General features: G+C 37.5%; 1 protein-coding gene across 2 annotated transcripts; it reads left to right on the forward strand.

The window, feature by feature from the left end:
* Positions 1–342: 342 nt before the first annotated feature.
* Positions 343–23,483, forward strand: CTH (cystathionine gamma-lyase). Of its 2 annotated transcripts, XM_024734577.1 has the most exons (12): positions 343–679; positions 4,117–4,198; positions 5,784–5,879; positions 8,162–8,271; positions 10,418–10,549; positions 13,683–13,740; positions 14,183–14,260; positions 15,840–15,992; positions 17,292–17,413; positions 19,229–19,281; positions 22,455–22,593; positions 22,915–23,483. In XM_024734577.1, the coding sequence occupies exons 1-12, from the start codon at positions 512–514 to the stop codon at positions 22,939–22,941; spliced, it is 1,218 nt and encodes a 405-aa protein (XP_024590345.1). In that variant the 5' UTR covers positions 343–511; the 3' UTR covers positions 22,942–23,483. The 2 variants fall into 2 exon arrangements, with proteins under 2 accessions (XP_024590345.1, XP_024590344.1); XM_024734576.1 differs by lacking the exon at positions 22,915–23,483 and having other exon boundaries at positions 370–679; positions 22,455–22,713.
* The last annotated feature ends 218 nt before the right edge of the window (positions 23,484–23,701 follow it).

Raw genomic sequence — 23,701 nt, forward strand, 5'->3', positions numbered from 1 at the left:
CGTGGCCTGTTTACAGGTTACTCGGTTTCAGTGTCAAGGCAGTTTATTTGCACATCTCTGGCGAACCTCCGGTCTGAGGTCACACAGACGCCTGGGTGGCTCACAGGAGCCAGCAGTGAAGCTTCCCTTGGGCCGGGACTCAGGAATTTCACCAGCAAGGACCAACCAAGGGGCCCAGGGACCCCGGCTTCACTCCAAGTCCTGTGCCAGAGGGTTGGCGGCGACGCTCCGGGCGACGCCTCCGCTGCCGGCCAATGAGGAGCAGGGACCGCGTAGGGGCCTGCGTTCATTGGGTCGCGGTGGTTCCGCCCCGAGGTGAAGCAAAGCTCCCGGCCCGCTAATAGAGTCTCAGCTACAGTCCGGCTTTTGTGCGCTCGCCGCTGGTCACCCTGCTGGGCATACCTTTACCTCTTTCGCCTAATTCTTCGGTGTCTTTTTCAAGCCCCGACTCACCAGTTTCATAGTTTTATCTTCCTTGTCCTTTAACTCTCACCTTCCTTCGCAGATCAGCATGCAGGAAAAAGACGCTTCCCCACACGGTTTCCTGCCTAGGTTCCAACATTTCGCTACGCAGGCCATCCATGTGGGCCAGGAACCAGAGCAATGGACTTCCCAGGCTGTAGTGCCTCCCATCTCACTGTCCACCACGTTCAAGCAAGGGGCTCCTGGCCGGCACTTGGTGAGCTGGGTCTGTCTGGGGCGGTCCAGTGTTGGGCGGTAAAAGAGAGATGGCTTATAAATTAAGAAGGCACGCAAGTAATTTGTGAGGTTTAATTTGTGTATATCAGGAATGATGTTTACTACAGCTGTAAACCTCCTTGTAATAAAGGTTTGTATTGAATGGTTCAATGATCATATTTCTTTTGATAAGCATTTCTTTTGATAAGCAGGACTGGAAGGAACACTTTGTCCAACATGCCCTATAGATTTGGACTGATATTCATGTGATTTTGGCAAATTTGCAGTTCAAAACTGAGTGTCATAACTTCCTTAAGTTACCTTTAGCAACAAAAATTGTAAAGATATAGTAAGGAGTCAACTAAGAAAAAAATTAAGAGTCTCATAACTCACCTGGAATCAAGATTATTCCCAGTAGCTATTAACTCCCAATATTATTCCAGTAGTTATTAATAGCCATTGAGCCAGATTCATAGTTACATTCTATCATGTGTATTACATATATTGCCTCAGATAATCCTTACAGCAATTCTAGTATGAACTAGGTTCTTATTTCTCTCATGAAAAACCTGAGGTTTGGGGATAAGTATCAATGCAAAGGCCACATGGCTAGTAAGTAGCAGAGCTGGGATTCCAGTGCAGTACTGCTCTGGAACCCCACCCACTCTTGGGCATTAGTCTATCCTGTACTATACTACAGTAATGCTAGCAATAATCTAACCCATTGCATCATTGTGGTTTAGTAACTAAGAGCTTAAATCATGTAGTCAGAGGACCTAGGTTTGAATTCTGATACCACCTCTTTTTAGCCAGGTGGTCTTGAGCAAGTTACTTGACTTATCTTGAGCCTCAGGTTGATCCTGTGTAAATGGGTTAATAATAGTACCTACCACATAAGTTGTTGATATGTATGTTAAGCTGCATTGTACATTATAACTGCTCAGTAGTTTGCTATTTCATGGTGTTCATATTTGCACTTTTTCTGTTTGATCTGGACAACAACCAGGTTAGAGAGCAAGACAGGTATTATGTACTTTTTATAGAAAAGGAACCTACCCAGAGTCATAGATGAGATAGGCCTCTGTGTTAATTACATAGCTTTTCCTTTTTTGGTAGCATACTTGATGGATCTTGGAGTATTTAAAAGTTGCTGAGGTCCAGAAGAAATTACAGTTGACCCTTGAACAACAGGGGTTTGAACTGTGCAGGTCCACTTATATGTTGATCTTTTTCAATAGTAAATACTACAGTGCTGAATAATCTGCAGTTGGTTGAATCTGGGGACATAAACCACAGATATGGAGGAACCTCGGATATGGAGGGCTGACTATAAGTTGTACATGGATTTTCCACTGAGCAGGGGGTCGGTGCCCTAACCCAGGAGTTGTTCAAGTGTCAACTGTAATTGAATACACTTTGTAGATCCAAAACCTTGATTATACTTCAAACACCTCTTTAGTGTGTTATGTTATATAAGTTGAGGAAAATTCTTTTAGACGTGGCCCTTTGTTTTGTGAAGTAGAGTTCTAAGGGCATTTCTACAACTGGCTTAGGATACTTCTAGCTACTATATTTTGTAATCAAAATGTGTACACAACCTGTCTTCCAAGTTTTTTCCTCGTGTAGGGCTTTGTGAATGTGTAGCTGCCCAAGCTTTAGCATTTAGTGCAAAAGTTAATAATTTGGCTGTGATATTAACAATTAAATGTTTTCAGAGAGCCAGCAGGGATGGTAAAATCCACAAACTCCTCTTAATATCTTTAACATGTCAGTTAAGAGCACTGAAGAGAATTTGAGGAGCTGAATGAGAAGCATCTAATTCTCCACTTCCATTTGGAAAGTCATTGAATGAATGAGAGTGAGAATTGGCACTGAAATATGCTTCTCCCCCCACACCCCTCCCCAACCACAAAGTTAAATCTCTGCAGTGAATATTTAGGGAGACATGGACTACCTTTCCATGGCAATAGCCACATGAATCTAAACTTTTTTTTCTGTCTGGAGTACAGCTGCAGGTCACATCAAGGAGGTGATGGTGGCCAGTAATGAGGATATCCTGGAGCCCTATAAAATGTCTACTCGGTTTGTCAAAAACAAGGAGACAAAAAATGCAACAAAACTTAAATATCTATATCTATAGCCATATCTATATCTATCTCTAATACTGGGAGCTCCTGAATCAGAAACAGGTGTAAAGAGTGGTTGTGTTTTGTTATGTGCTATGTGGGGCAGGAGGAGAAAACTATGTATAGGATTTTTAGTGAGTGTTTCAGTCCTGGCTTTGAATTCTGGCACTGACATTCCCTGTAACATTTGGCTTTACTTTCTTTAGAGCAGATTGTGAGGATTAAATAAAATGACTAGATACAGACAGAGACTGACAAATACTGTATGATATCACTTATATGTGGAATCTAAGAAATAAAAGTAACTAGTGAATATAACAACAACGAAAAAAAAACAGACTCACAGAGAACAAACTAGTGGTTACTAGTAGGGAGAGGGAAGGGGGGAGGGAGGTTAAGGTAGGGGATTAAGAGGTACAAACTACTATATGAAATAAATAAGCTACAAGAATATATAGTACGGCACAGGGAATATAGCCAATATTTTATAATGACTACAAATGGAATATAACCTCTAAAAATTGTGAATCACTATGCTGTACGCATGAAACTTATGTAATATTGTACATCAACTATACCTCAATAAAACTAAATAAATCAAATAAAATGACTGGATGAATTCAGCTAGTATAGTGTCATACATGTAAAAGGAATATAATGCAAAATTTAACAAGGGGTTGTATAGAGCTGTTTTGCCGAGAATTACTCTCTTTTTTGAGTTGCTTTTGTAGAGCTAAGATCTGAAATTCGAGCATTTGTAAGATCTGTTCATAGCTTCCTGTTGGATGCTAAACAGAGCTCACAACACTTATTTTTTTAGGAAATGAAGTGCAGGTTAGAAATAGGTTTACTCTGTTGGTTCAGGTGGTTCCTGTTTCCTAATATCCCTAGATTAATGGGTAGAGGTGACTCTGACATAAAAACCACCATTTATCTAGTGGTTAGCACATGCCAGGCATCATGCAGAGAACTTATCTCATTTTATCTTCACATCAATTTTATGAAGTAGATATCTGTATTTTATTCCCATTTTAAAGGTATGGAGATTGACTCTGGTAAATATTAAGTAACTAACCTACTGGCATGTAGCTCATAAGTGGCAGACACAGAATTCTAACCCAGTTTGGCTGACTTCAGGGCCTCTCCATACCACTACGGCCACAACAGTGATGCTTCTGTCTAATGGCAAGACATGTAATAGATAAATAACAGAAAGGCATGGCAGGATGGACCTGTAGTTGAGGAAATGTCTATGTTAAGACTGATAATAAATTTAAATCTCTTAGGATGAATTCTAACTTCTTTCCTTCAGGGTTTTGAGTACAGCCGTTCTGGAAATCCCACCAGGAATTGCTTGGAAAAAGCAGTGGCAGCACTGGATGGGGCTAAGTACAGTAAGTGATTTTCATTTCAAAGTTTGTAAAATCTAGAATCCATTCTTATTTGTATAGAAAAAATTATAGAGGCACAGAATGTAGAATTGGAAAGAAATAAGGATTAGCTAGTTCAAAACTCGTATTTTTTTTATGACATTGAATTATCTGCTTGAGGTCCCACAGCTGACTTCATATGTATATGTGTAATTATAAGGTGAAAATAAATATGAAGAGAGGCAAAATGGCAGAATTTGCCACTTAGAATTCATGTAAACGTACTCTTCGTCTGAAGCTGTCAGTATAAATAGATACAAATTAACTAAGTTTTATAATACCACCTATGAGAATATAAGCTTTCTTATACTCTGGTTCATTCACCTGCTATTTTGTGCCTGAGAGTAGCACCAAGGAACATTTGCAATAGCCAGGTACCCTTGATACTGTGCTTTGGGAGATTAGGGATTAACTCCTCAAAACTTGAATTTCTTCTGTGAAGGGAGTGGATGGCTGTTAAATCATCTTTGTACTTTTTATACAAATGATACTAAATGAGGGCAGAATCGTGAATTTAAAAAAGGAGAGTCTTAGGAGTTTTCTCACAGCAAGAGTGTAGGAATCAGAAATGTTAATATGAGCTTTGGTGTTTGTTTGGGATTGGGGGAGTTTCTTTTGTTTCGGATGAGAGGGGGAGTTTTTTAAACACTAAATTTCTTAAATTTAGTAATGTGTGGGGAATATTATTTCCCACAGAAATTATAAAGGCTGAGAGTTCATATGCCAGACACTTTTTTCAGGTGGGCTCCAGAAAACACGGTTGTTTTGAATGGGATTTAAAGGTTAGCTTTCTGTATGAATTCATTGTTGGACCACAGATCTGCTTAGTAGAGAACTGCAATGTCAACCTCAACTTTTCTGAAAAAACTTTGCAAAAATTACATTTTCCAAGTTAATTGGATATCCCATCTACTGGTCACAAGTGATTTTTATCATCAAGGTGATACACTGATATTTTATCAGGATATTTTTCTTTACAGTGTTTAATGTGTACAATGCCAGTTATTTTTTTATTATTCAGTTTCACTATTTTTGTTCAATATGAGATTCAGGATCACATGTGTTTAAAGAGAATCCACATTAAAAAAATTAAAAAAAATAAAATTTATTAAATTTATCAGGTCTGATTGTGAGTTTTGTTAAAATATTTTCTCAACTGCATATCCATATAGTTAATGGATGAATCATATCTTAGCTCTATTCCTCAAGTTTGAAATTTCTTTAGAGTTTGATACTTTTAAAGTGTAATTTAATTGGCAATTGGTCTTTTGTCTCCGAATTTTGTAAAGAATTATTTCTTTGAAGCTTTTCAGAGAAATGTTATAACCAAAGCAGAATTAAGTATTTTTATTTTAAAGATATTTTATTTTTGAAATAGAAAGGGGGATTTTGTAATGGTATTAATCAGGGGATTTCTGGTGACTCAGTAGTGACGGTTGTCTTTCAGTCAGCAGAGAGAGGGATATAAAGTAATGCAACTAAATACTGTAGGTGTTTTTAACCTATAGTTCTGACATTTTGGTTTACTCTAACTTGGTTTTTACCTTAGGTTTGGCCTTTGCTTCAGGTTTAGCAGCCACTGTGACTGTTACCCATCTCTTAAAAGCAGGAGACCAAATTATTTGTATGGATGATGTGTATGGAGGTAGGTGACCTCTCTCATTCATGTTGTTTCAGCTGATATTTGAAAGACAATAAAATGGGTCCTGAATTATATTAACAGTGCTACCAGGATTATTGACTATTGATTATCTTTTCAAAATATGGTGAACAACTCTATGCTGGTTCACACTTGATAAAGGAGGAGCATAAACACTTAGGGTCTATGCTCCAGAACTTGCTTATAAGAGAGATTGTTTAATAATAATTTTATTTAAGCAGCTGGAATGAGCTTATCCCAGATATATTCTACTCTAGAGAAGATAGTGTTTAAAGAGAGAGTGTTCTAGTGTCATTAAAAATTTTTACCTCCAGTGAAGATGGTCTATAACCCAAGTCATTCTCAAAGGGCTTAACTCTACCCAACCCTTAACCACCCCACCCCCTGCGTTTCTTTTTTAGGGAAGCTTCTGAAAAGCTGTTGAAAGCTATAGACCTCTTTCCAAAAAATGTACTTAAGACTATACCCAACGTTTATCATTTTAATTTTAAAATGATAAGGCTCCTGTCCAAGAACCCTTACCCCTTGAAACCTATCCATGGATACAAATTTAAGAACTTTCATTCCAAATTGTTTAAATGCTAGTTATATAAAGTGGTAAGTGGGAAGGTAAGGAAGACAAGTTGCCCTTACCTTTAAGTAAGACTGATTTTTGTGTTCAAAACAACAGCAAAAAATTTTGTAAGTATATTATACATATATACCAAATGCTTCCAAATAATTAAAATGTGATTTATGGAATATTATTATCATTTTATCTATCTCCTATTTGAACAAAAAGTTAAATCTGTAAGTTCTTTGAAGAAAGAGACTTACTCTTAGTAATCATTTTATCCCTCTCAGAAATTTGCAAAATGCTTTATATTTTATCATCGTACCCTATGATAGTCTGATGAATTGAAATTATAGAAAAATCAAATTTTTCGTTACTATTATAATGTATTATAAAAACCTTTTGGTAAATATAGGTACAAAATCTTGAAAATTGCTGTTGATTTTTTAACAATTCTTTACATTCTTTTTCTATCTTATATTACCTAGGATCAGTCTACCAAAAGTCCAGTATATCTTTTTTAAAAAAATAAATGTATTTATTTATTTATTGGCTGCATTGGGTCTTCCTTGCTGCCTGTGGGCTTTCTCTAGTTGAGGAGAGCAGGGGCTATTCTCTGTTGCTGTGCGCGGGCTTCTCACTGCCGTGGCTTCTTGTTGCGGAGCACGGGCTCTAGGTGCACAGGCTTCAGTAGTTGAAGCACGCAGGCTCTAGAGCACAGGCTCAGTAGTTGCGGTGCATGGGCTTAGTTTCTCCACAGCATGTGGGATCTTCCCGGACCAGGAATCAAACCCTTGTCCCCTGCATTGGCAGGCAGATTCTTAACCACTGCACCACCAGGGAAGTCCCTCCAGTATATCTTTGATGATAATTTTCTTTTTCTTTTTTGGTTCACTATCAATAACAGCAAATTTTTCTTTAAATTTGCATATATATACATCAAATCCAGAACTGTTTTTTTAAAAGAAGCCATTCTAAGTTGAATGATTTATCTTCTTTCACTGTAAAACTCTAGTAGTTTGATTTACATTGTCTCATTTGTCTACTAAAGATTTCAGAACTGCATAACAAAAAGATTGAGAAAGAACAAAGGATAAAAACCAATTCTTTTCTCTTACCAAAGTATAATCAGTTTGAAATTTTATTTTGACTATTTCATTGGCATTGATTCATTTATTTTATTTTTTTTAATTTTATTTATTTATTTATTTATTTATTTATTTATTTAGTGGCGCTGGGTCTTAGTTGTGGCATGTGGGATCTAGTTCTTTGACCAGTGATCGAACCTGGGCCCCCTGTATTGGGAGCCTGGGGTCTTAACCACTGGACCACCAGGGAAGTCCCAGTTCATTTATTTTAGATTTGAGTAGTAGGAAGGAATTGTTTTAAAAAGATATTGATATTTCAGGAAGCATGCCACTTCATGTTTGAAGAGTAGAGATTGTGTATTTTAAGAAACATTTTTTGCTTCACACAACTTGGTGTGGGTATCAAGTGTATTTTATTTGACTTTGATTTTTAGTTTAAAATTTAAGCCTTATATTCTTTAGTATACGAGAAGGTCAAACTATTCAAACAAAGTAGAATTGCTTTTAGTTGTTTCTTTATTGGTGATTGACACTTCCTTATATTTTTTAAGTGTTTATACTTTTAAGGAATTAATATTTCCTAATACAGTTTTCTTTTCATTTTATCTGATTCTCTTCTGCCTCAGGTACAAACAGGTACTTCAGGCAGGTGGCAACTGAATTTGGATTAAAGATTTCTTTTGTTGATTGTTCAAAAACCAAATTGTTAGAGGAAGCTATTACTCCAGAAACCAAGGTAACTCAGTTTTCAGTTTGTTTGTTTTCCTTGTGATGTTTTGTTTTCATCATTTCTGTTTGCTTGAGGAAATAATTTAAATCTGAATAACAAATTTTACTGGAAGCCATTGGAAACCATCAAGATTAGGATACGTCTGACTTCTGTGTAGTATAGCATAATGGTTAGGTGCGTGCATTCTGTAGTGGGATTCAAATTCTAATTCTGTATCATGGTTGGTGTATTATCATGGGCAAATTATTTAACCAAAATCTCATTTTTTTTCATTTGCAAAATGGGGACAATTGTACCTGCCTTATTGAAAGGTGATTGTGTGAACTAAATCAGATAAGGCGTATGAAATGCTTATTACAGTACCCAATACATGATGACTGTTAAAAAATTTGTTAGCAAAAGCAGACAATTCTTAACTGCATTACCAAGCTAGTATTGGTAACAAAAGTCACCACAGAGTTTGGGTTACAGAAAAGGAAGCTTGTAAGGAAGCCCCCAAACCCTAAGCATAGTTTTAAGGGTTCTAAGGGATACTTCAGCAAAATGATAGAAACAGAGAATGAGCCACAAGCAGTCTTAGCTTCCATCCTGGGAAGATTGTATGCCACCGGAAGGTGTTTTGTGCTGGAATGAATGGCATATGTGATATTCTTTCTTCGGACTTCATTGAAATTCTGCATGGGGAAAAGAAGGACCAGTGCCTTTTATAAGTATCAGCCTTTTCCAACTTTTTGCTAATGATTAAAAGGTTTGAATTGTACTCAAGATTATGTTGCAGTGAATGCTAAAAAATGAAAAACTTTTCTCACACAAGTTACTTTGAAGATTAACACCAGGGTGAGCTTTGAGTGATTAAGGCTTGTTTTTAAAGGAACTTGTTTTTTGTTGTTGTTGTTGTTTTTTGTTTGTTTTCTTGCTTGGGAGAAAAGATTCTTATTAAAATAGCTGGTCTGAGTCTTTCTAAGGGAGGAAAGCATATTGTGTGTATATTAATTCTTGTCAATAGAACTTTATATAGTGCCTCTTTACCAACTTGAATTAATACATTTTTCCCCCTGAAATGTCTGCCTCATCATTTGAAGTAGATTTTTTTTTTTTTTACCCCTGCATCGGTAGGCAGACCCCCAACCACTGCGCCACCAGGGAAGCCCTGAAGTAGATTTTTTAAGTCTATGTAAAATCTACTTTGTATTTATTTACTTATTTTTATTTTAATTAATTTTTATTATGAATGAGAATAATAAATTATTACCCAGAAATAAAGTTTTATATGTTCTTAAATAATTCTGTTCTTGTAGAATATGCATTATTTTAACTACCATGTCTTTTCTACACTAAAACTCTAGAGTAGGAAGAGAGTTAAACCAGACCACTTGTCCATTTACATAGAAAAAAGAACCATTAATCCTTTTAAAAAGAAAGCTGTAGATAATGTCAATCAATACAGTGGCAGCTTGTTTAACAAACAGAATTCTTTTCTTTGGTCTTTTCTATAACTATCAAACATCCATGATGTGCCTGGATTGTGCTTGGTTTTTGAATAGACAGATAAATATGATACTGTCTCTTAAGTGAGCTGTGGCCAGGTTTTCTGTTGTGTGTGTCACTTTTCTTCCTCACTCTAAAACCCATTCTCTTCTTCAAGTTCTGGGGACTTATTTTGTAGGTTCTAGTGCATCTGGCATTAAGTTACTATTCAGGATATTTTTGGCGTCATAGAGATAGTTCTCTTTACTGAAAATTCCAGAATGTAAACTTAGACGACCTATGTTATTTATCTTTGAGAACAAAATTCCCAGACATTGAACTATCTCTTTGGAATTCATCCTCTTTTTAATGGAAAATAATTACAATAATTAACTTGAATGCTTTTCTGCTTATATGTACACTATCTCATTTGATCCTTACAACAACTGTATAAGGTAAATATTATCAATCCTATTGTATAGATAAAAAATTGGAAGAACGTACAGGGTTAGTTACTTACCTATGATGACTTCTTAGAAATTCATGGGGCTGGGATTCAGATTCAAACCTTTAAACTTCATCATCTATGGTCTTCCAATGTAGCCTCCCAGCTGGTTACAGTATATGAGATAGATGTTTGGCAGTGTGTTTTTACAAACTATTGTCATTTACTGAATTGTTTTAGCTTGTTTGGATTGAAACTCCCACAAACCCTATCTTGAAGATGATTGACATTGAAGCCTGTGCACATACTGTCCATAAACATGGAGACATTATTTTGGTCGTGGATAACACTTTTATGTCGGCATATTTCCAGGTAAATGAAAATAATATTTTTGGCATGATTAGTAGACTACACAGGTACCTGTAATTAGGAGAGGAAGGACTTGTTTGCATTAAATTACATGAAATCTGCTTATAACTATTGATTAGACAAAGAATTAAAATTGGATCTGTCCTACCATTAGTTAATATCTTTTCAACACTACGTTAATATGTTGTGTGGGACTTTGTGTGTTTTAAATGTTGTCTTAATTAACTGTGCAAACTCTCTGAAGACCTGGCCGTATTATATGATTGTATATGTCAGTGCCTTACACATAGTAGGGGTTTCAATGTTTATGTTTTGGTTCCAGGTCAGTTATATTATTTTATATATATTTAAACCTGGCTAACTTTTCGAATAAAAGGAAGAGAAAAGCTATACTCAATGACATCTCAGTGTACATCACACATTATTTCTCCATTTGTCTTCCCTCTTTCTAGTTTGTCTTCCCTCAGTGCTTCAAAGACCATGCCCTGCCCTCTATATCTTTACCTTATTTGTATCATGAATTTCTACTCCATGTTTCACCTTGTATCTGTGAGTACAGCTCCTTTACAGTGCTCCTTTTAGACTATCTCTTTTCCTGCCTGTCCTCTACATACATCTCTTCCCCACTCAAACCCTCCCATTCATCCGCAATTCCTTTCTTTCTTTTCTTGTACATTTTTCCAGATTCTTTTTTTCTGCTTTGCTCCTTTTGGTAGATCATCTTGGGATCTCTCTATAATTGACTGGTTGTCTGCCTTTTCCCCACACGTTCTCCTTTTCTTTCCTCTGAGTAACCTAACTCTGTTTCCTTTCTTTATTAGGAGTTACCATCTCCCTGCTATTTCCTTTTTGTCTGTATCCTGTGGTCATTATTATTACACCTCCTGTAGTTCACCTTTATTCTGCAGAGCTCCTGAAACCCGAGCTCATTTTCTCCAACTCTTCAATTAGGCAGATGTTACAAGCTCAATTGTTTATATTCCCTGCTTCTGTTCTGGGTCCCTGAAGTTGGCTGACTCCCTAGGAGTCTGCACAAAGCTGTTCTTCACCTTACTCCATTTTATTCGGAAGGCACTACCATGTTTTACCTTCCTTTCCTGAAACACATTTCCCGGCTACAATGTGTTCAGATGGCTTCATGTGTCATCTACCTTTGGCTCATGATATAGCTTCAGCTGATTCTTTTTTTTTTTTTTTTGGTACGCGGGCCTCTCACTGTTGTGGCCTCTCCCGTCGCGGAGCACAGGCTCCGGACGCGCAGGCTCAGCAGCCGTGGCTCACGGGCCCAGCCGCTCCATGGCATGTGGGATCTTCCCGGACCGGGGCACGAACTCGTGTCCCCTGCATCGGCAGGCACACTCTCAACCACTGCGCCACCAGGGAAGCTCCAGCTGATTCTTATATCAAGTAAGGCAGTCTGTTTCCAAGTGAAAATCTCCTGGAATCATCTATTTGTCCCAGGTGATTTTCACTCTTGGAGTCTTTATCCCAACTCCTTACCCCATCTACCACTTACAGTAGGGCAGTTATTATAGCATAGGATTGCTCTAGCTGAGTCATCATGAGTCCTGTATATTCCCAAAGAGATCGCATGAATCATTTTAGCTGGGCCTGCCCAGGTTACTCATCAGGCCTGGCCCTTTTTCTCCTATTGTTGTCACTAAAATAGGTCCAGTTTTTCCACCTTTCTGAAGCCCACATCACATTCCTCATGCCAGGGACTGCAATTTGCTTCATTTCAGTCTGGATTCATTCCAGTTGAATTAATCAGAATCACAGTGTCCCTAGGCAACCACAAACCAAATGTGGAACCACATTTGGTTCCACAAAGCAAATCTTCTGAAAAGATCCTCTCATTATTTTACACTCATGAAAAGTGGGTATGTTCTGTCTTTCCTGTCTTTTGTCTTCTTGATCTTTTATAAGTCTCACAAAAGGCAAAATGGACATACAAGCATAAAGTTTCCACGTAGAACCTCTGAATTCCGGTAGTCTGAGTCCTGTCCTACCAATTTTTTAAATCTGAGTGATCTATTTTATTTTTCTTAGTCCCTTTTCCCCATCTGTACAATTAGTCATAAGCATACTGATTTTATTGAGTTAGGTAAAGTATTTTGAACAATGCTTCACTGGGTTATGTAAAGTAACTCATGATTCTTGGAGCATAATGGCATCAACAGTTGTTAGTTATTGGTTTTTATTTTTCCTTTTGACCATAGAGTTTACAGAATGTTAGCACTGGAAGAGACCTCACACAACATCTAGTTTGACTCATCACTTTAGAGATGAGCAAACACATATGTAGAGAGTGCTTTGAGGAATACCACACTTAAAATGTCCTATTTTTGAAACCCTAAATGAAAAGTCCCATAGCCCCCAGCTAGGGAGGTTAAACACACACACACACACACACACACACACGCGCGTCCGCACGCACACACACACTTTATTTTAAAGGAAATTTAAATGGAAAGATGTTGATATTACATTATTTAGTGAATAAGTTGATTATTAGTTTAATTTTCACCGTAAACAAAGACATCTAAGACTAAAGAATTACTTTGCAGGAAAGTTCAGTGAGGGAAAACAATCTAAACAAATTTCCTTATAAGTGATTTTATACTTGACAAAACTAGTATAATAAAAGAGTAATTAAGAGTCAAGATCATGGCAAATCAATAAATAACCACAGCATACATTGTAAGGTTTTAATGATTAAAAACCTAAGCAAATCACTTTTATACTTACTTGACAGAACAATTGCTAAATCTTTGTGTCAACTATTCTGTGTTTACTGAGTCATAAAATGCCAACATCTCTGCTAAAGGTAATAAATTTAGGGGCTAGTCAGCAACTGCTCTAAAGAAACAAGTTCAGAAGACCTGTTGACCTGAGTTTATCTGCTATTTCCAGAAAATTTGTGCCTTTGGATTTAATACTGGTTCTAATACTTTGTATTTTTATTTGGTGTGAGGGAGGAAAGGGAAAGATAATACCAGAGTTCCTGGAAATTTTAAGATGTGCGTATTTTTAAAAGTTAGAATAGGAATGGAATTTACAATAATAAATAGGCAGGCAATGAAGCATATTTTCAAGTGATTTCCCATTTGGAATAAAAACCTTTTATTCTTTTCAGCGGCCTTTGGCTCTGGGAGCTGATATTTGTATGTATTCAGCAACAAAATATATGAATGGTAAGACAGTCTTCACTTAGAATGTTCTTTTCCATCAATAGATGAAAGTAGCATAAGACTTTATCCTTTTATCCCTTTACTTCTGTTATTCAGGTTTTCTCTGTGACTCAGGTAGAAAGTAAGAAAATACTTTGATTAAATATAGGACTTCATTTATAGCAGACAAAACTATGCTCATGATTTAACAGCAGAGGATTAAAATTTACTATAAATGTTATATTTTTATCCTGCTGATAGCTTAAAAAGAAACATTTAATTTTTACATGATTTTAATTTTATTGTTTAAGGTATAGCTTTTGCTAAAGTTTATTTAAACTGATTCTATAGGGATTTTTCCCAGAGTTTTTTCAAGTGAAAGTCACATTTTAGAAATGATAAGCTGAGGAATAAACATATGTTGTTTTTAACTTAAAGTTTTTTGTTTTTGTTTTGTTTTTTTTAGGCCACAGTGATGTTGTGATGGGCTTAGTGTCACTTAATTCTGAGAGGCTTCATAATAGGCTCCGATTCTTGCAAAATTGTAAGTATTAAAAAACCCAAATTTCCCCTTATGCTGTCAAAGTGATTACATTTGATATTTGTATTTCCACTAAGTGCTGTGAAGTGATAGCATTCCACTAATTTAGGAAGAAATGAGAAATAGTGGGAAAAATTCTGATTTTTTAGAGGAAAGAAAAATTGGGTTATAAAAATACAGTTATAACATAATAGGGCTTTACAACATGACCAAGAGATATGTTTTGTTATTTTTCAAAGCCATGTTAATTTCGATCATAATTTGGTAAAGCTCAAGTAAATTTTTGCTTTTTTCTGTCCCACCGAGCATCACGTAGGATCTTAGTTCCCTGACCAGGGATCAAACCTGCACCCCTTGCATTGGAAGCATGGAGTCTTAACCACTGGACCACCAAGGAAGTCCCTCAAGTGAATTTTTAGTTTTATGACTTAATGGATTCTTTTGTCTTTTTTTTTAAACATTTGGAATGATGGCTTTCTTATACTATACCTTTTATATCTGAAATGATGATAACTTTTAAATGGCACTTAACATATAAACTTATATTTTTCAACAGGTGTCTAAACGTCTGTTTTCTGTTTAGATTGTTTTTTTATCTCAGGTATGGAGAAGGGTTTATTGAAAGAGACTTGATTTAACCACTGTGATTTAACAGAAAGATAAGATACAAACATAATTAGGAATAAAAATCCCCTTCCAGGGAATACATGTTGGGTAGCAAAAGGGGGCACTGAGGAAGGAAACCAAAATTTATTCTTGATAAATTCCTTTCATTTACAAAAAAAAAAAAAAGGACTGAGGCACATATCCTGGAGGCATGGGAAATCACAGGCTGCTTTAGACAAAAGCTAAATAGAATATTGGTAGAACACTCAGAAATAATAGGAGCTGAACTGCTATTTTCTCTGTGTATTATAATACTCTGTCAAAGAAATACAAGATTAAACTATATCCTTTCATTAAAATCATAGAAAAGATTATTGATGCTCATATTTGAAAAGTTCATATCATTGTATTTGTACTTAATTTTCAGGATAATTCATTTTCCCTCTCATTTTTTTAAAAATAAATTTATTTATTTATTTTTGGCTGCATTGAGTCTTAGTTGCTTCACGTGGGCTTTCTCTAGTTGCGGTGAGCAGGGGCTACTCTTTGTAGCGGTGCATGGACTTCTAATTGCAGTGGCTTCTCTTGTTGTAGAGCACGGGTTCTAGGCACGTGGGCTTCAGTAGTTGTGGCACTCTGGCTCAGTAGTTGTGGCTCACGGGCTTAGTTGCTCCACGGCATGTGGGATCTTCCCAGACCAGGGCTCGAACCCGTGTCCTCTGCATTGGCAGGTGGATTCTTAACCACTGTGCCACCAGGGAAGCCCTCCCCTCTCGTTTTAAAGCCCATTTCACTAAGCATATTTTATGCTTCATTCTCATGTTTCTAATTTGATATATTAATTTTTCCCACTAAAACTCAAACATTGGGCTTTATAGCTAACTTCTCAGAGTCACTATAATGAAAAAGAGCAGTGAGAGGATTTTCTGGGTGCCTCGTCACCTTCAGACTAATCCAGGACATGTTCATTTTGCAGCTCTTGGAGCAGTTCCATCTCCTATTGACTGTTACCTCTGCAATCGAGGTCTGAAGACTCTACAAATCCGCATGGAGAAGCATTTCGAAAATGGAATGGAAGTTGCTCAGTTTTTGGAGTCGAATCCTTGGGTAGAAAAGGTTATTTATCCCGGTATGTTAATCTGCTTTCTAAGCACATATGCTTACACTAGGATTTTAAGTGTTATCCTATGCATCCTGTTTATGTAACATTTGTTTGTAAGTTAGGTGCTTTCATGTATTTTTATGTTCACTTATTGAGCTTTTTGTGTGTCTGTGTGTCAGGCTTTTTGGTGGGTCTGATGGTAAAGAAGATGGACATGATCTCTGGCCTAGAGTTGTCTATAGTCTAGTGGTTGCTTGGATGTTAAAAAATTAATCTTACATATTTGATGTTCCTGTCTTTAGCTTGAAGGTTTGTGTATACCTGTTCCAGGATTGCAACCTTGTACTTTCCAGTAATTTGCTGGTAATCTTATCAGTCTGATATTCTGCATTAGCTCTAACTTTTATCTGATATAGATTGAGACTTGACACTTGGTACCAAAACTCCCCCAAAATTCTATTACTTTTTTTTGGAATTTCTTCACCTTTACAACATCTAGAAATGCTCATGTGAGTTAGCAGACTTACATGTTACTCTTTGAATTTATTTTACCAGACTTTTTAATTGTGGTCTGGTCGTCTTAAGTAAATAGTTCTTTTAAACCCTTTTGAGGTGTGCATCCATGTAGTCTTGGGTGTAAAGGAGAATTAGGCTTGATCCCTGCCCTTAAGGAATTTAGATAAGGCAAGGCAGAAATACATATGAGATTAAATGCCCTAATATGTACACTAGGTATAGAGCTGTTGACTGGTGTGCATTTTGAATGGAGGAAGGGAGAAAAGTTTTGGGCTGTGCCCTGAGGAATGGGTAGCATTTGTTAAAAGGTCATGGACAAGACATTTCAGATTTTTTCCATAAGTGTTTATTAAAGCCAACCATGGGCCAGGCCTTGCACTCAGAACTAGGATCCAATTATTAATAAAAGAAATAGCTTTCTCCTCATGGAGTTAGTCTGGTGGATAAGACAGACATTAAGCAAAAAACTTACAGAGGATATAATTAACAGAGGGAAGGGGGCAGTCAGTGGAGAGAATGTTCCAGGTTAAAGGGACAGCATGTGCAAAAGTCCCAAGATGAAAAAGAGTGTGGTGCCACTGGTGTAAAGAAAGCTGGCATGGCTAGAGCAAGGAGAGACCAGAAAAGATAGGTCAAAATGAAGCTAGAGAGATGGACAGGGACCAGAACAAGAGGTCAGATGTCAACATGGCATAAAGCTCATTATTAGGCTTATTTGCAGTTGACTTAAGCAAATGGTGATTTTGTTGTTGTTCTGAAATTACATGTTTGACTCTAAAATAAGACATTCATTATACCTTATGACTACAGGACTGCCCTCTCATCCTCAGCATGAGCTGGCAAAGCGTCAGTGCACAGGTTGCCCAGGGATGATCACCTTTTATATCAAGGGCTCCCTTCAACATGCTGAGACTTTCCTCAAGAACCTAAAGGTAAACTTTCAAACTAGTTTTTTAAACTGTAGACGTTAAGACCTTCTTATAACATTATTATAGTCATTATTTCTCACTTCCACCTGACTCATATTAATGTTGTTGTACCTGGAGTTCACACCCACAAGCCTCTTTGTCATGAAATGCTTTGGGTTGGAAAATCACTTGAAACAAGAGTGATGCAGTAGCAGATATATGAATCTGCTTACTTAACTTATTTAACTCTGCAGACACTGCCGTCCATTTGAGAGAGACAGAATGTTCTAATCCATTGGTTTTTAAATTTAAAGTGAACCGTCTTTTCAAATGAAGTATTATGTGAAACCGCAGTAGTGTGTGGTCACTGCAATGCCCAAAGACTGTTCTGAAATCCAGCCTAGGAATGGCTTTCTAATCCCTGCACCACCCAGGTTGCATCTGCCTGGAGTGACGGAAGGGAGGCCTTTGCCTAATGTTCACAGAGGCAGGAGGCTCTCAGGGGCCCTGGGAGAGAGACCTGTGTAACTCCATACTTTGGGCTTACTTTGAGCTCATGCAGTAATGTATTTAAGACTGAGTTTTAAATACTACAGATCTAAAGAAAAGGATGCTTCTGGATTAGTCAAAGTTCTATTGGTTCTAAAATTTGTCCACTTCTAAAATCAGAAATATAGTTGTGCACATTTGATTTAACACAGTTGTGAGAAGAATTTTTAATATATTGTGAAATTCTATGACGCTATAACACTAAATACAACAACCAAGTTTTTTTCCCTTCTTCCCTAGGAAGGGGTTAAATAGATGTATTAATTTAGTGAGTGATACATATTAATGAGTAAATTTGTATAACTTGATAGACATTTAGAGATTTTTATTTAAAGGGTAACCACAGAGCTAGGTCTCAAGTGTAATAATTCTGAGGTTTTAGAGCTCATGTTATTGTGCTGGGTCTTAGTTGCAGCTCAAGGACTTCTTAGTTGTGCCTCATTGGCTCCTTAGTTGTGGCACGTGGGCTCCTTTTATTAGTTGTGGCAGGCGGGCTCCTTCCTTGTGGCTCAAGGGCTCCTTAGTTGATCTTCATCTGCTCCTTAGTTGCAGCATGTGGGCTCCTTAGTTGCGGCTCACTGTCTCCTTAGTTGTGGCACATGAACTCTTAGTTGTGACGTGCATGTGGGATCTAGTTCCCTGGCCAGGGATCGAACGTGGGCCCCCTGCATTGGGAGCGTGGAGTCTTAACCACTGTGCCACCAGGGAAGTACCGATCAACTTTTAATGTTTTAAAAGTTAGCACATAATATGTCTAATTGGGGCTTCCCTGGTGGTGCAGTGGTTAAGAATCTGCCTGCCAATGCAGGGGACACAGGTTCGAGCCCTAGGCTGGGAAGATACCACATGCCGTGGAGCAACTAAGGCCGTGCGCCACAACTACTAAGCCTGTGCTCTAGAGCCCGTGAGCCACAACTACTGAAGCCCATGTGTCTAGAGCCCGTGCTCCACAGCAAGAGAAGCCACCACAATGAGAAGCCTGTGCACTGCAATGAAGAGTAGCCCCCTCTCGCCGCAGCTAGAGAAAGCCCACGCACAGCAACAAAGACCCAATGCAGCCAAAATAAGTAAAATAAATAAATTAATTAATTTTAAAAAAAGTCTGGTGAAATCATTGTTATAGATTTTATTCTGATTTTTTCTCCAAGTTTTTATCCAATTTGTAGTTTATTCATAATTGCACCATTTTCCATCCCCCGTCCCGAGGCCATTTTATCAACAACATTTATTTTTAGATTTTAGTATTTTTATTTTAGTAGAAGATCTATATTAATATTTTCTTTGCCACAGCTATTTACGCTGGCTGAGAGCTTAGGAGGATATGAAAGTCTTGCTGAGCATCCGTAAGTATTTCTGTTTTTCTCAGTATTTTAACTTCGATTTCAGCTGTAATGATTGTTTGGAAAAGGAGTAGGATAAAATCAGGGATCATTCAAGATATTTAGCAATAAGAGCAGCATGACACTATCTAGTTGGAATGGACTCTAACTCCATAGAATGGAGACCCTGATAAAAATCTAATGGGGGCTACTAAACAGTAAGCTGCGTCCTCCCAAATTTTGTTTTTTTCCTATTTGCCTGAAGGAGATTCCAGCAGTAATTCTCTGACCTCCGAACCAGGGCCACTTGTTCTACTCCACTCTGCTCTGGAAGGGAGGTTGGAGACTTTGTACCAGAAGGGCTGATTTTAAGACTCCAGGGGAAATTGAGACTGTGTTTCTGATTAAAAAAAAAAACCCTCCATACTCTTATTTATCAGAGGAGAGCCCTGCTAGTTACCATCAAGTCTGTTTGTTTTCTGTTTTCTGTAGGGTAAATGGCTCTGTGTCATCTGTGACATAAACCCAAAATTCAACTGTATTCCTGACCCTTCATTAACTGACCCAACCAATTCATCTAATTTTATCAAAGCACCAGAGGATAATAGAACACAAAACAGCGTAAGATCAGGGAGTCCAACAGCTTATATTACAGACAAGGAAACAACGGTTCAGAAAGTTTTGCTGATGAATCAAATGTCACACAGGAATATGTTAGCAACTTCACTCTTGAGGCTTTGCATCAGAAACTGTGAGCCGAGTGTTTAAAGCAGCCTCGATCTGGATTTGAGAACATCAATCACTTAACCTTTGTACTTCAATATTTTCATCCATAAAATAGTATTAATAATTAAAATAATGATTATTATTTAATGATTATCTGTCCCAGCAAGCATTCCTGAGCTACATCCTGTTTTTCTTTTTATGTTTCTATGACCATATATTATAATTATTACAGGGATAAATCAATATCATTACCTATTAATTTTCAACTGTATTAAATGCATGGTATGTTTCTATGTTTTAATTTTCATGAACATTTCTTTTTTTTTTTTTTTTTGCGGTACGCGGGCCTCCCACCGCTGTGGCCTCTCCCGCTGCGGAGCACAGGCTCCAGGCGTGCAGGCTGCTCCGTGGCATGTGGGATCTTCCCGGACCGGGGCACGAACCCGCGTCCCCTGCATCGGCAGGCGGACTCTCAACCACTGCGCCCCCAGGGAAGCCCTTCATGAACATTTCTGAAATAACTATGTGCAGAGGAATGTCAGGGATTACTAACATTTAGGCACATTTCCTGCCCTGGTTTAGTAGTTTATAGTTCATGCGGAGAGTCAGGCAATTTCATAATCTTAAAAAAAAAAAAAAAAAAATGAAGCCCAAATAATGATTCAAATAATTAAGATAAGCCATAGAGGTTTTTGTTAGTCTTTCAGGAAAATGCTTGCTAATAAGTCTGGATGCACAAGAGGGCACACTCAGCATATGAAATTGGTTTATTTTTCGTAGTAATGCAATGTATATTACTTTAAGGCTCTCTTAAAAGTAGACCTCGCTTGATTTATTTAGGGATGTGGTTTAAAGTTGCTTGGCCCTTAGGAGCTCCAGCTAGGCGCTAACCCCAGTGCCAGTGGAAGAATAAATTTAGGTCAGAGCTTGTCTGTTTTATCACCCTCATTCTGTGTCTCCCAACAACGCTGCAACCAGTGCAGCATTGCAGTCAGCGGGGAGGAAGCTGAGCCGACATGTACTGGGTTGGTCTCCCAGCCTAACAACGTGTGTTAACTTGGTGACCTTAGAAAACTTACTTATCCACTCTCAATTTCAGTTTTCTCGATTGTAAAATGTGGATAACAGTGTACTGAGATAAGGAAATTGACTGAGGACAGGTAACTTTTACAAGCCCAACACAGCCCGTATGTGGAGGGGCTGAGAATCATACCCAAGTCTATTGGTCCCAGAAGCCTAAGTTCTTATTTCTACACATTCACTCTCTTTTAAGGAATTAAGAGCCTAAAAAGGCAGAACATTTTAAGGAGGATGTTTGCATGTAAAACTTCATTAGAGTGATCAAAGAAGATATTCATTTACTTTGGACACAACTCAGATTTTCTTTCCATGGGCCTGAAGTGGATAGGAGAAAGTGATTCCTTCTGCTGGTGGTGGAAGGGGATGGTGGAATGTTGGGGGCAGTGTACATCTAAGTGCTCCCTAAGACTATATAAGCCTCCCCTCCGTGATGCCTCAGCCCACAGAGATTCTCCCTCCTCTGAACTCCGGCAGTTCTTATTGTCCATACTTGTTTGGTATTTGATGTAGACTGTTCTGTTTTGTGAATTGTCATAGTCTTTAGCTCCTGCTTTGTTACCTAAAGAAAATATCTCATTCTTCTTGGTTTCCCAATTCTTACTATAGAGCCTGAACCATAGTAGGTGGTCTACCCTTACCCATGCTGACAATGATGATGAGTTGCTACGTGATCTTGAACATCCTCTGAGGACTCTGTGTCATGAGTTATGTGTTGGAATTAATTCCTAATGCTTAGTGATTGCTACCAGTGATTGTAGGTTGTCTTTCCCTGATCTGCCTCAGAAGGTCCAGTTCTGGATTGATCCTTTGATCCAGATGGAATTAATTCTGACCAGCTCTTGATCCAAGAGGCCTCTTATAAGTGCAGCTGGTTGGTCATGGGGTGTATGACTTCTGGCCAAGGCCTCATTCAGGTTGGTGTTAAAATCCACACACTGGAGGCTATGTCTTCCCCTCCTGCATGGGGGTGTTTGACTGGCACCTTCAGTGTCTGATTGAGTATACCTTACTGATGGTATGAAAACAATAAAAGATCTTTGTGTTCATTTAAAATCATGACTAGAAATGATAATTTGCACAATTCCTTAATTTTTTGCCTGCGAAACATTGTAGGTGTATGAAGCATTTGACTGGCACCTTCAGTGTCCGATTGAGTATACCTTACTGATGGTATGAAAACAATAAAAGATCTTTGTGTTCATTTAAAATCATGACTAGAAATGATAATTTGCACAATTCCTTAATTTTTTGCCTGCAAAACATTGTAGGTGTATGAAGCATTTGATATTGAGAGTAGAAAAATTTTGAAAATAGTTGCAATTTATGAGATAGAAACATGCATCCCCCTGCTACAATATAGTGATCAAAATTTTGCTCATTCTTCCTTTCAGGGCAATCATGACCCATGCTTCAGTGCCTAAGAGCGACAGAGAAGTCCTTGGAATTAGTGACACACTGATTCGACTCTCTGTGGGTTTAGAGGATAAACAAGACCTACTGGATGATCTAGATCAAGCTTTGAAGGCAGCAGTAAGTTTTATTTGTGTGTGTGTGTGTGTGTGTGTGTGTGTGTGTGTGTGTGCGCGCGCGCGCGCGCGCGCGCATCCGCGCGCGCTTAATCTTGGGAGCGGCGGGTCACTATGTTTATAGAGTGGCCTCACTATGTTTATAGAGTGGACTGTAAACGTTTTCTCTTTTCTTATTACAATATACAGGGTGTATAAATGTATAGGGAAATCAGTCGAAATGCAGATTTAAAAGAATGTAGTCTTCAGAAAAGAATTCTTGGAGGAGGTGAAGTCTTTGCCTGAAGGTTTAATAACATATTTTTCTTGTGCACTGTTAACACAGCACTCTCCAAATGCAAGTCACAACTAGCATTCCAGAACTGCTATTAGAGGTTGCTTCCTGCAAAAAGATCAAAACTTCTGAATAGTTGAATGGACCATTAATGAGCCTTTGCAGAGTTTTCAAGTGAAAATTTTAAGGGACTTTATTACCTTTCACAACTGTAATCTTCCTGATATCATTCCTGTTAAAAAGTTTCCTCTTTCTCTTATTGTAATTGACAAGTCAATTCTGTTAAGATCTTTTTGTTAATTTGGATATACATTTGCCTCTGAAGGAGGTGAGATTTGTGCTGCTATTGGGGATTGTGTTCTTTTTTTCAAGCTTAAGATTTATATTGATCATGTTTACAATCTAATGGCATTTCATTTTTCATGTTTTCTGAGGAATTTAAATTATTAAATGAATGTTCTTAAATCAAGGGTGATTTTGTTGAAAATAGCACTCAAAACAATGGTTTACACTTAATTACCATAAGCCAAAAATCAAATATCTGAAAAGTCTGTGAAATTTTACTGATTTAAGGTTGTACTTACTATTTTTTTAAAAAATAAATCTTATTATCAAATGTATCCCATTGTGATATTTCTGTACTATGTGGCATTAAATTGTATTCCTGGACCCTTTTAATTCCCAACTCTTAGAGGTCTCAGCCACTTAATTTTTATAAATTCAATTGTGTAATTATCATGCTCAAATCTTAGTGTTTGCACATTAGTTATAAAATCTGTACGGGGCAGGTCAAAAGCCACTTTTATAGAGAAATATTACTTCTTATATTTTTATCTGA

The sequence above is a fragment of the Neophocaena asiaeorientalis genome, unplaced genomic scaffold (assembly GCF_003031525.2).
Source record: "Neophocaena asiaeorientalis asiaeorientalis breed wild unplaced genomic scaffold, Neophocaena_asiaeorientalis_V1.1 scaffold15, whole genome shotgun sequence".
Taxonomy (NCBI): Eukaryota; Metazoa; Chordata; class Mammalia; order Artiodactyla; family Phocoenidae; genus Neophocaena; species Neophocaena asiaeorientalis.

Coding starts and splice junctions, on each gene's coding strand:
- CTH (XM_024734576.1), top strand. CDS start 512: ATGCAGGAAAAAGACGCTTCCCCACACGGTTTCCTGCCTAGGTTCCAA. Junction 680..4,116: donor GGGCTCCTGGCCGGCACTTG/GTGAGCTGGGTC, acceptor TCTTTCCTTCAG/GGTTTTGAGTACAGCCGTTC. Junction 19,282..22,454: donor GAAAGTCTTGCTGAGCATCC/GTAAGTATTTCT, acceptor TCTTCCTTTCAG/GGCAATCATGACCCATGCTT.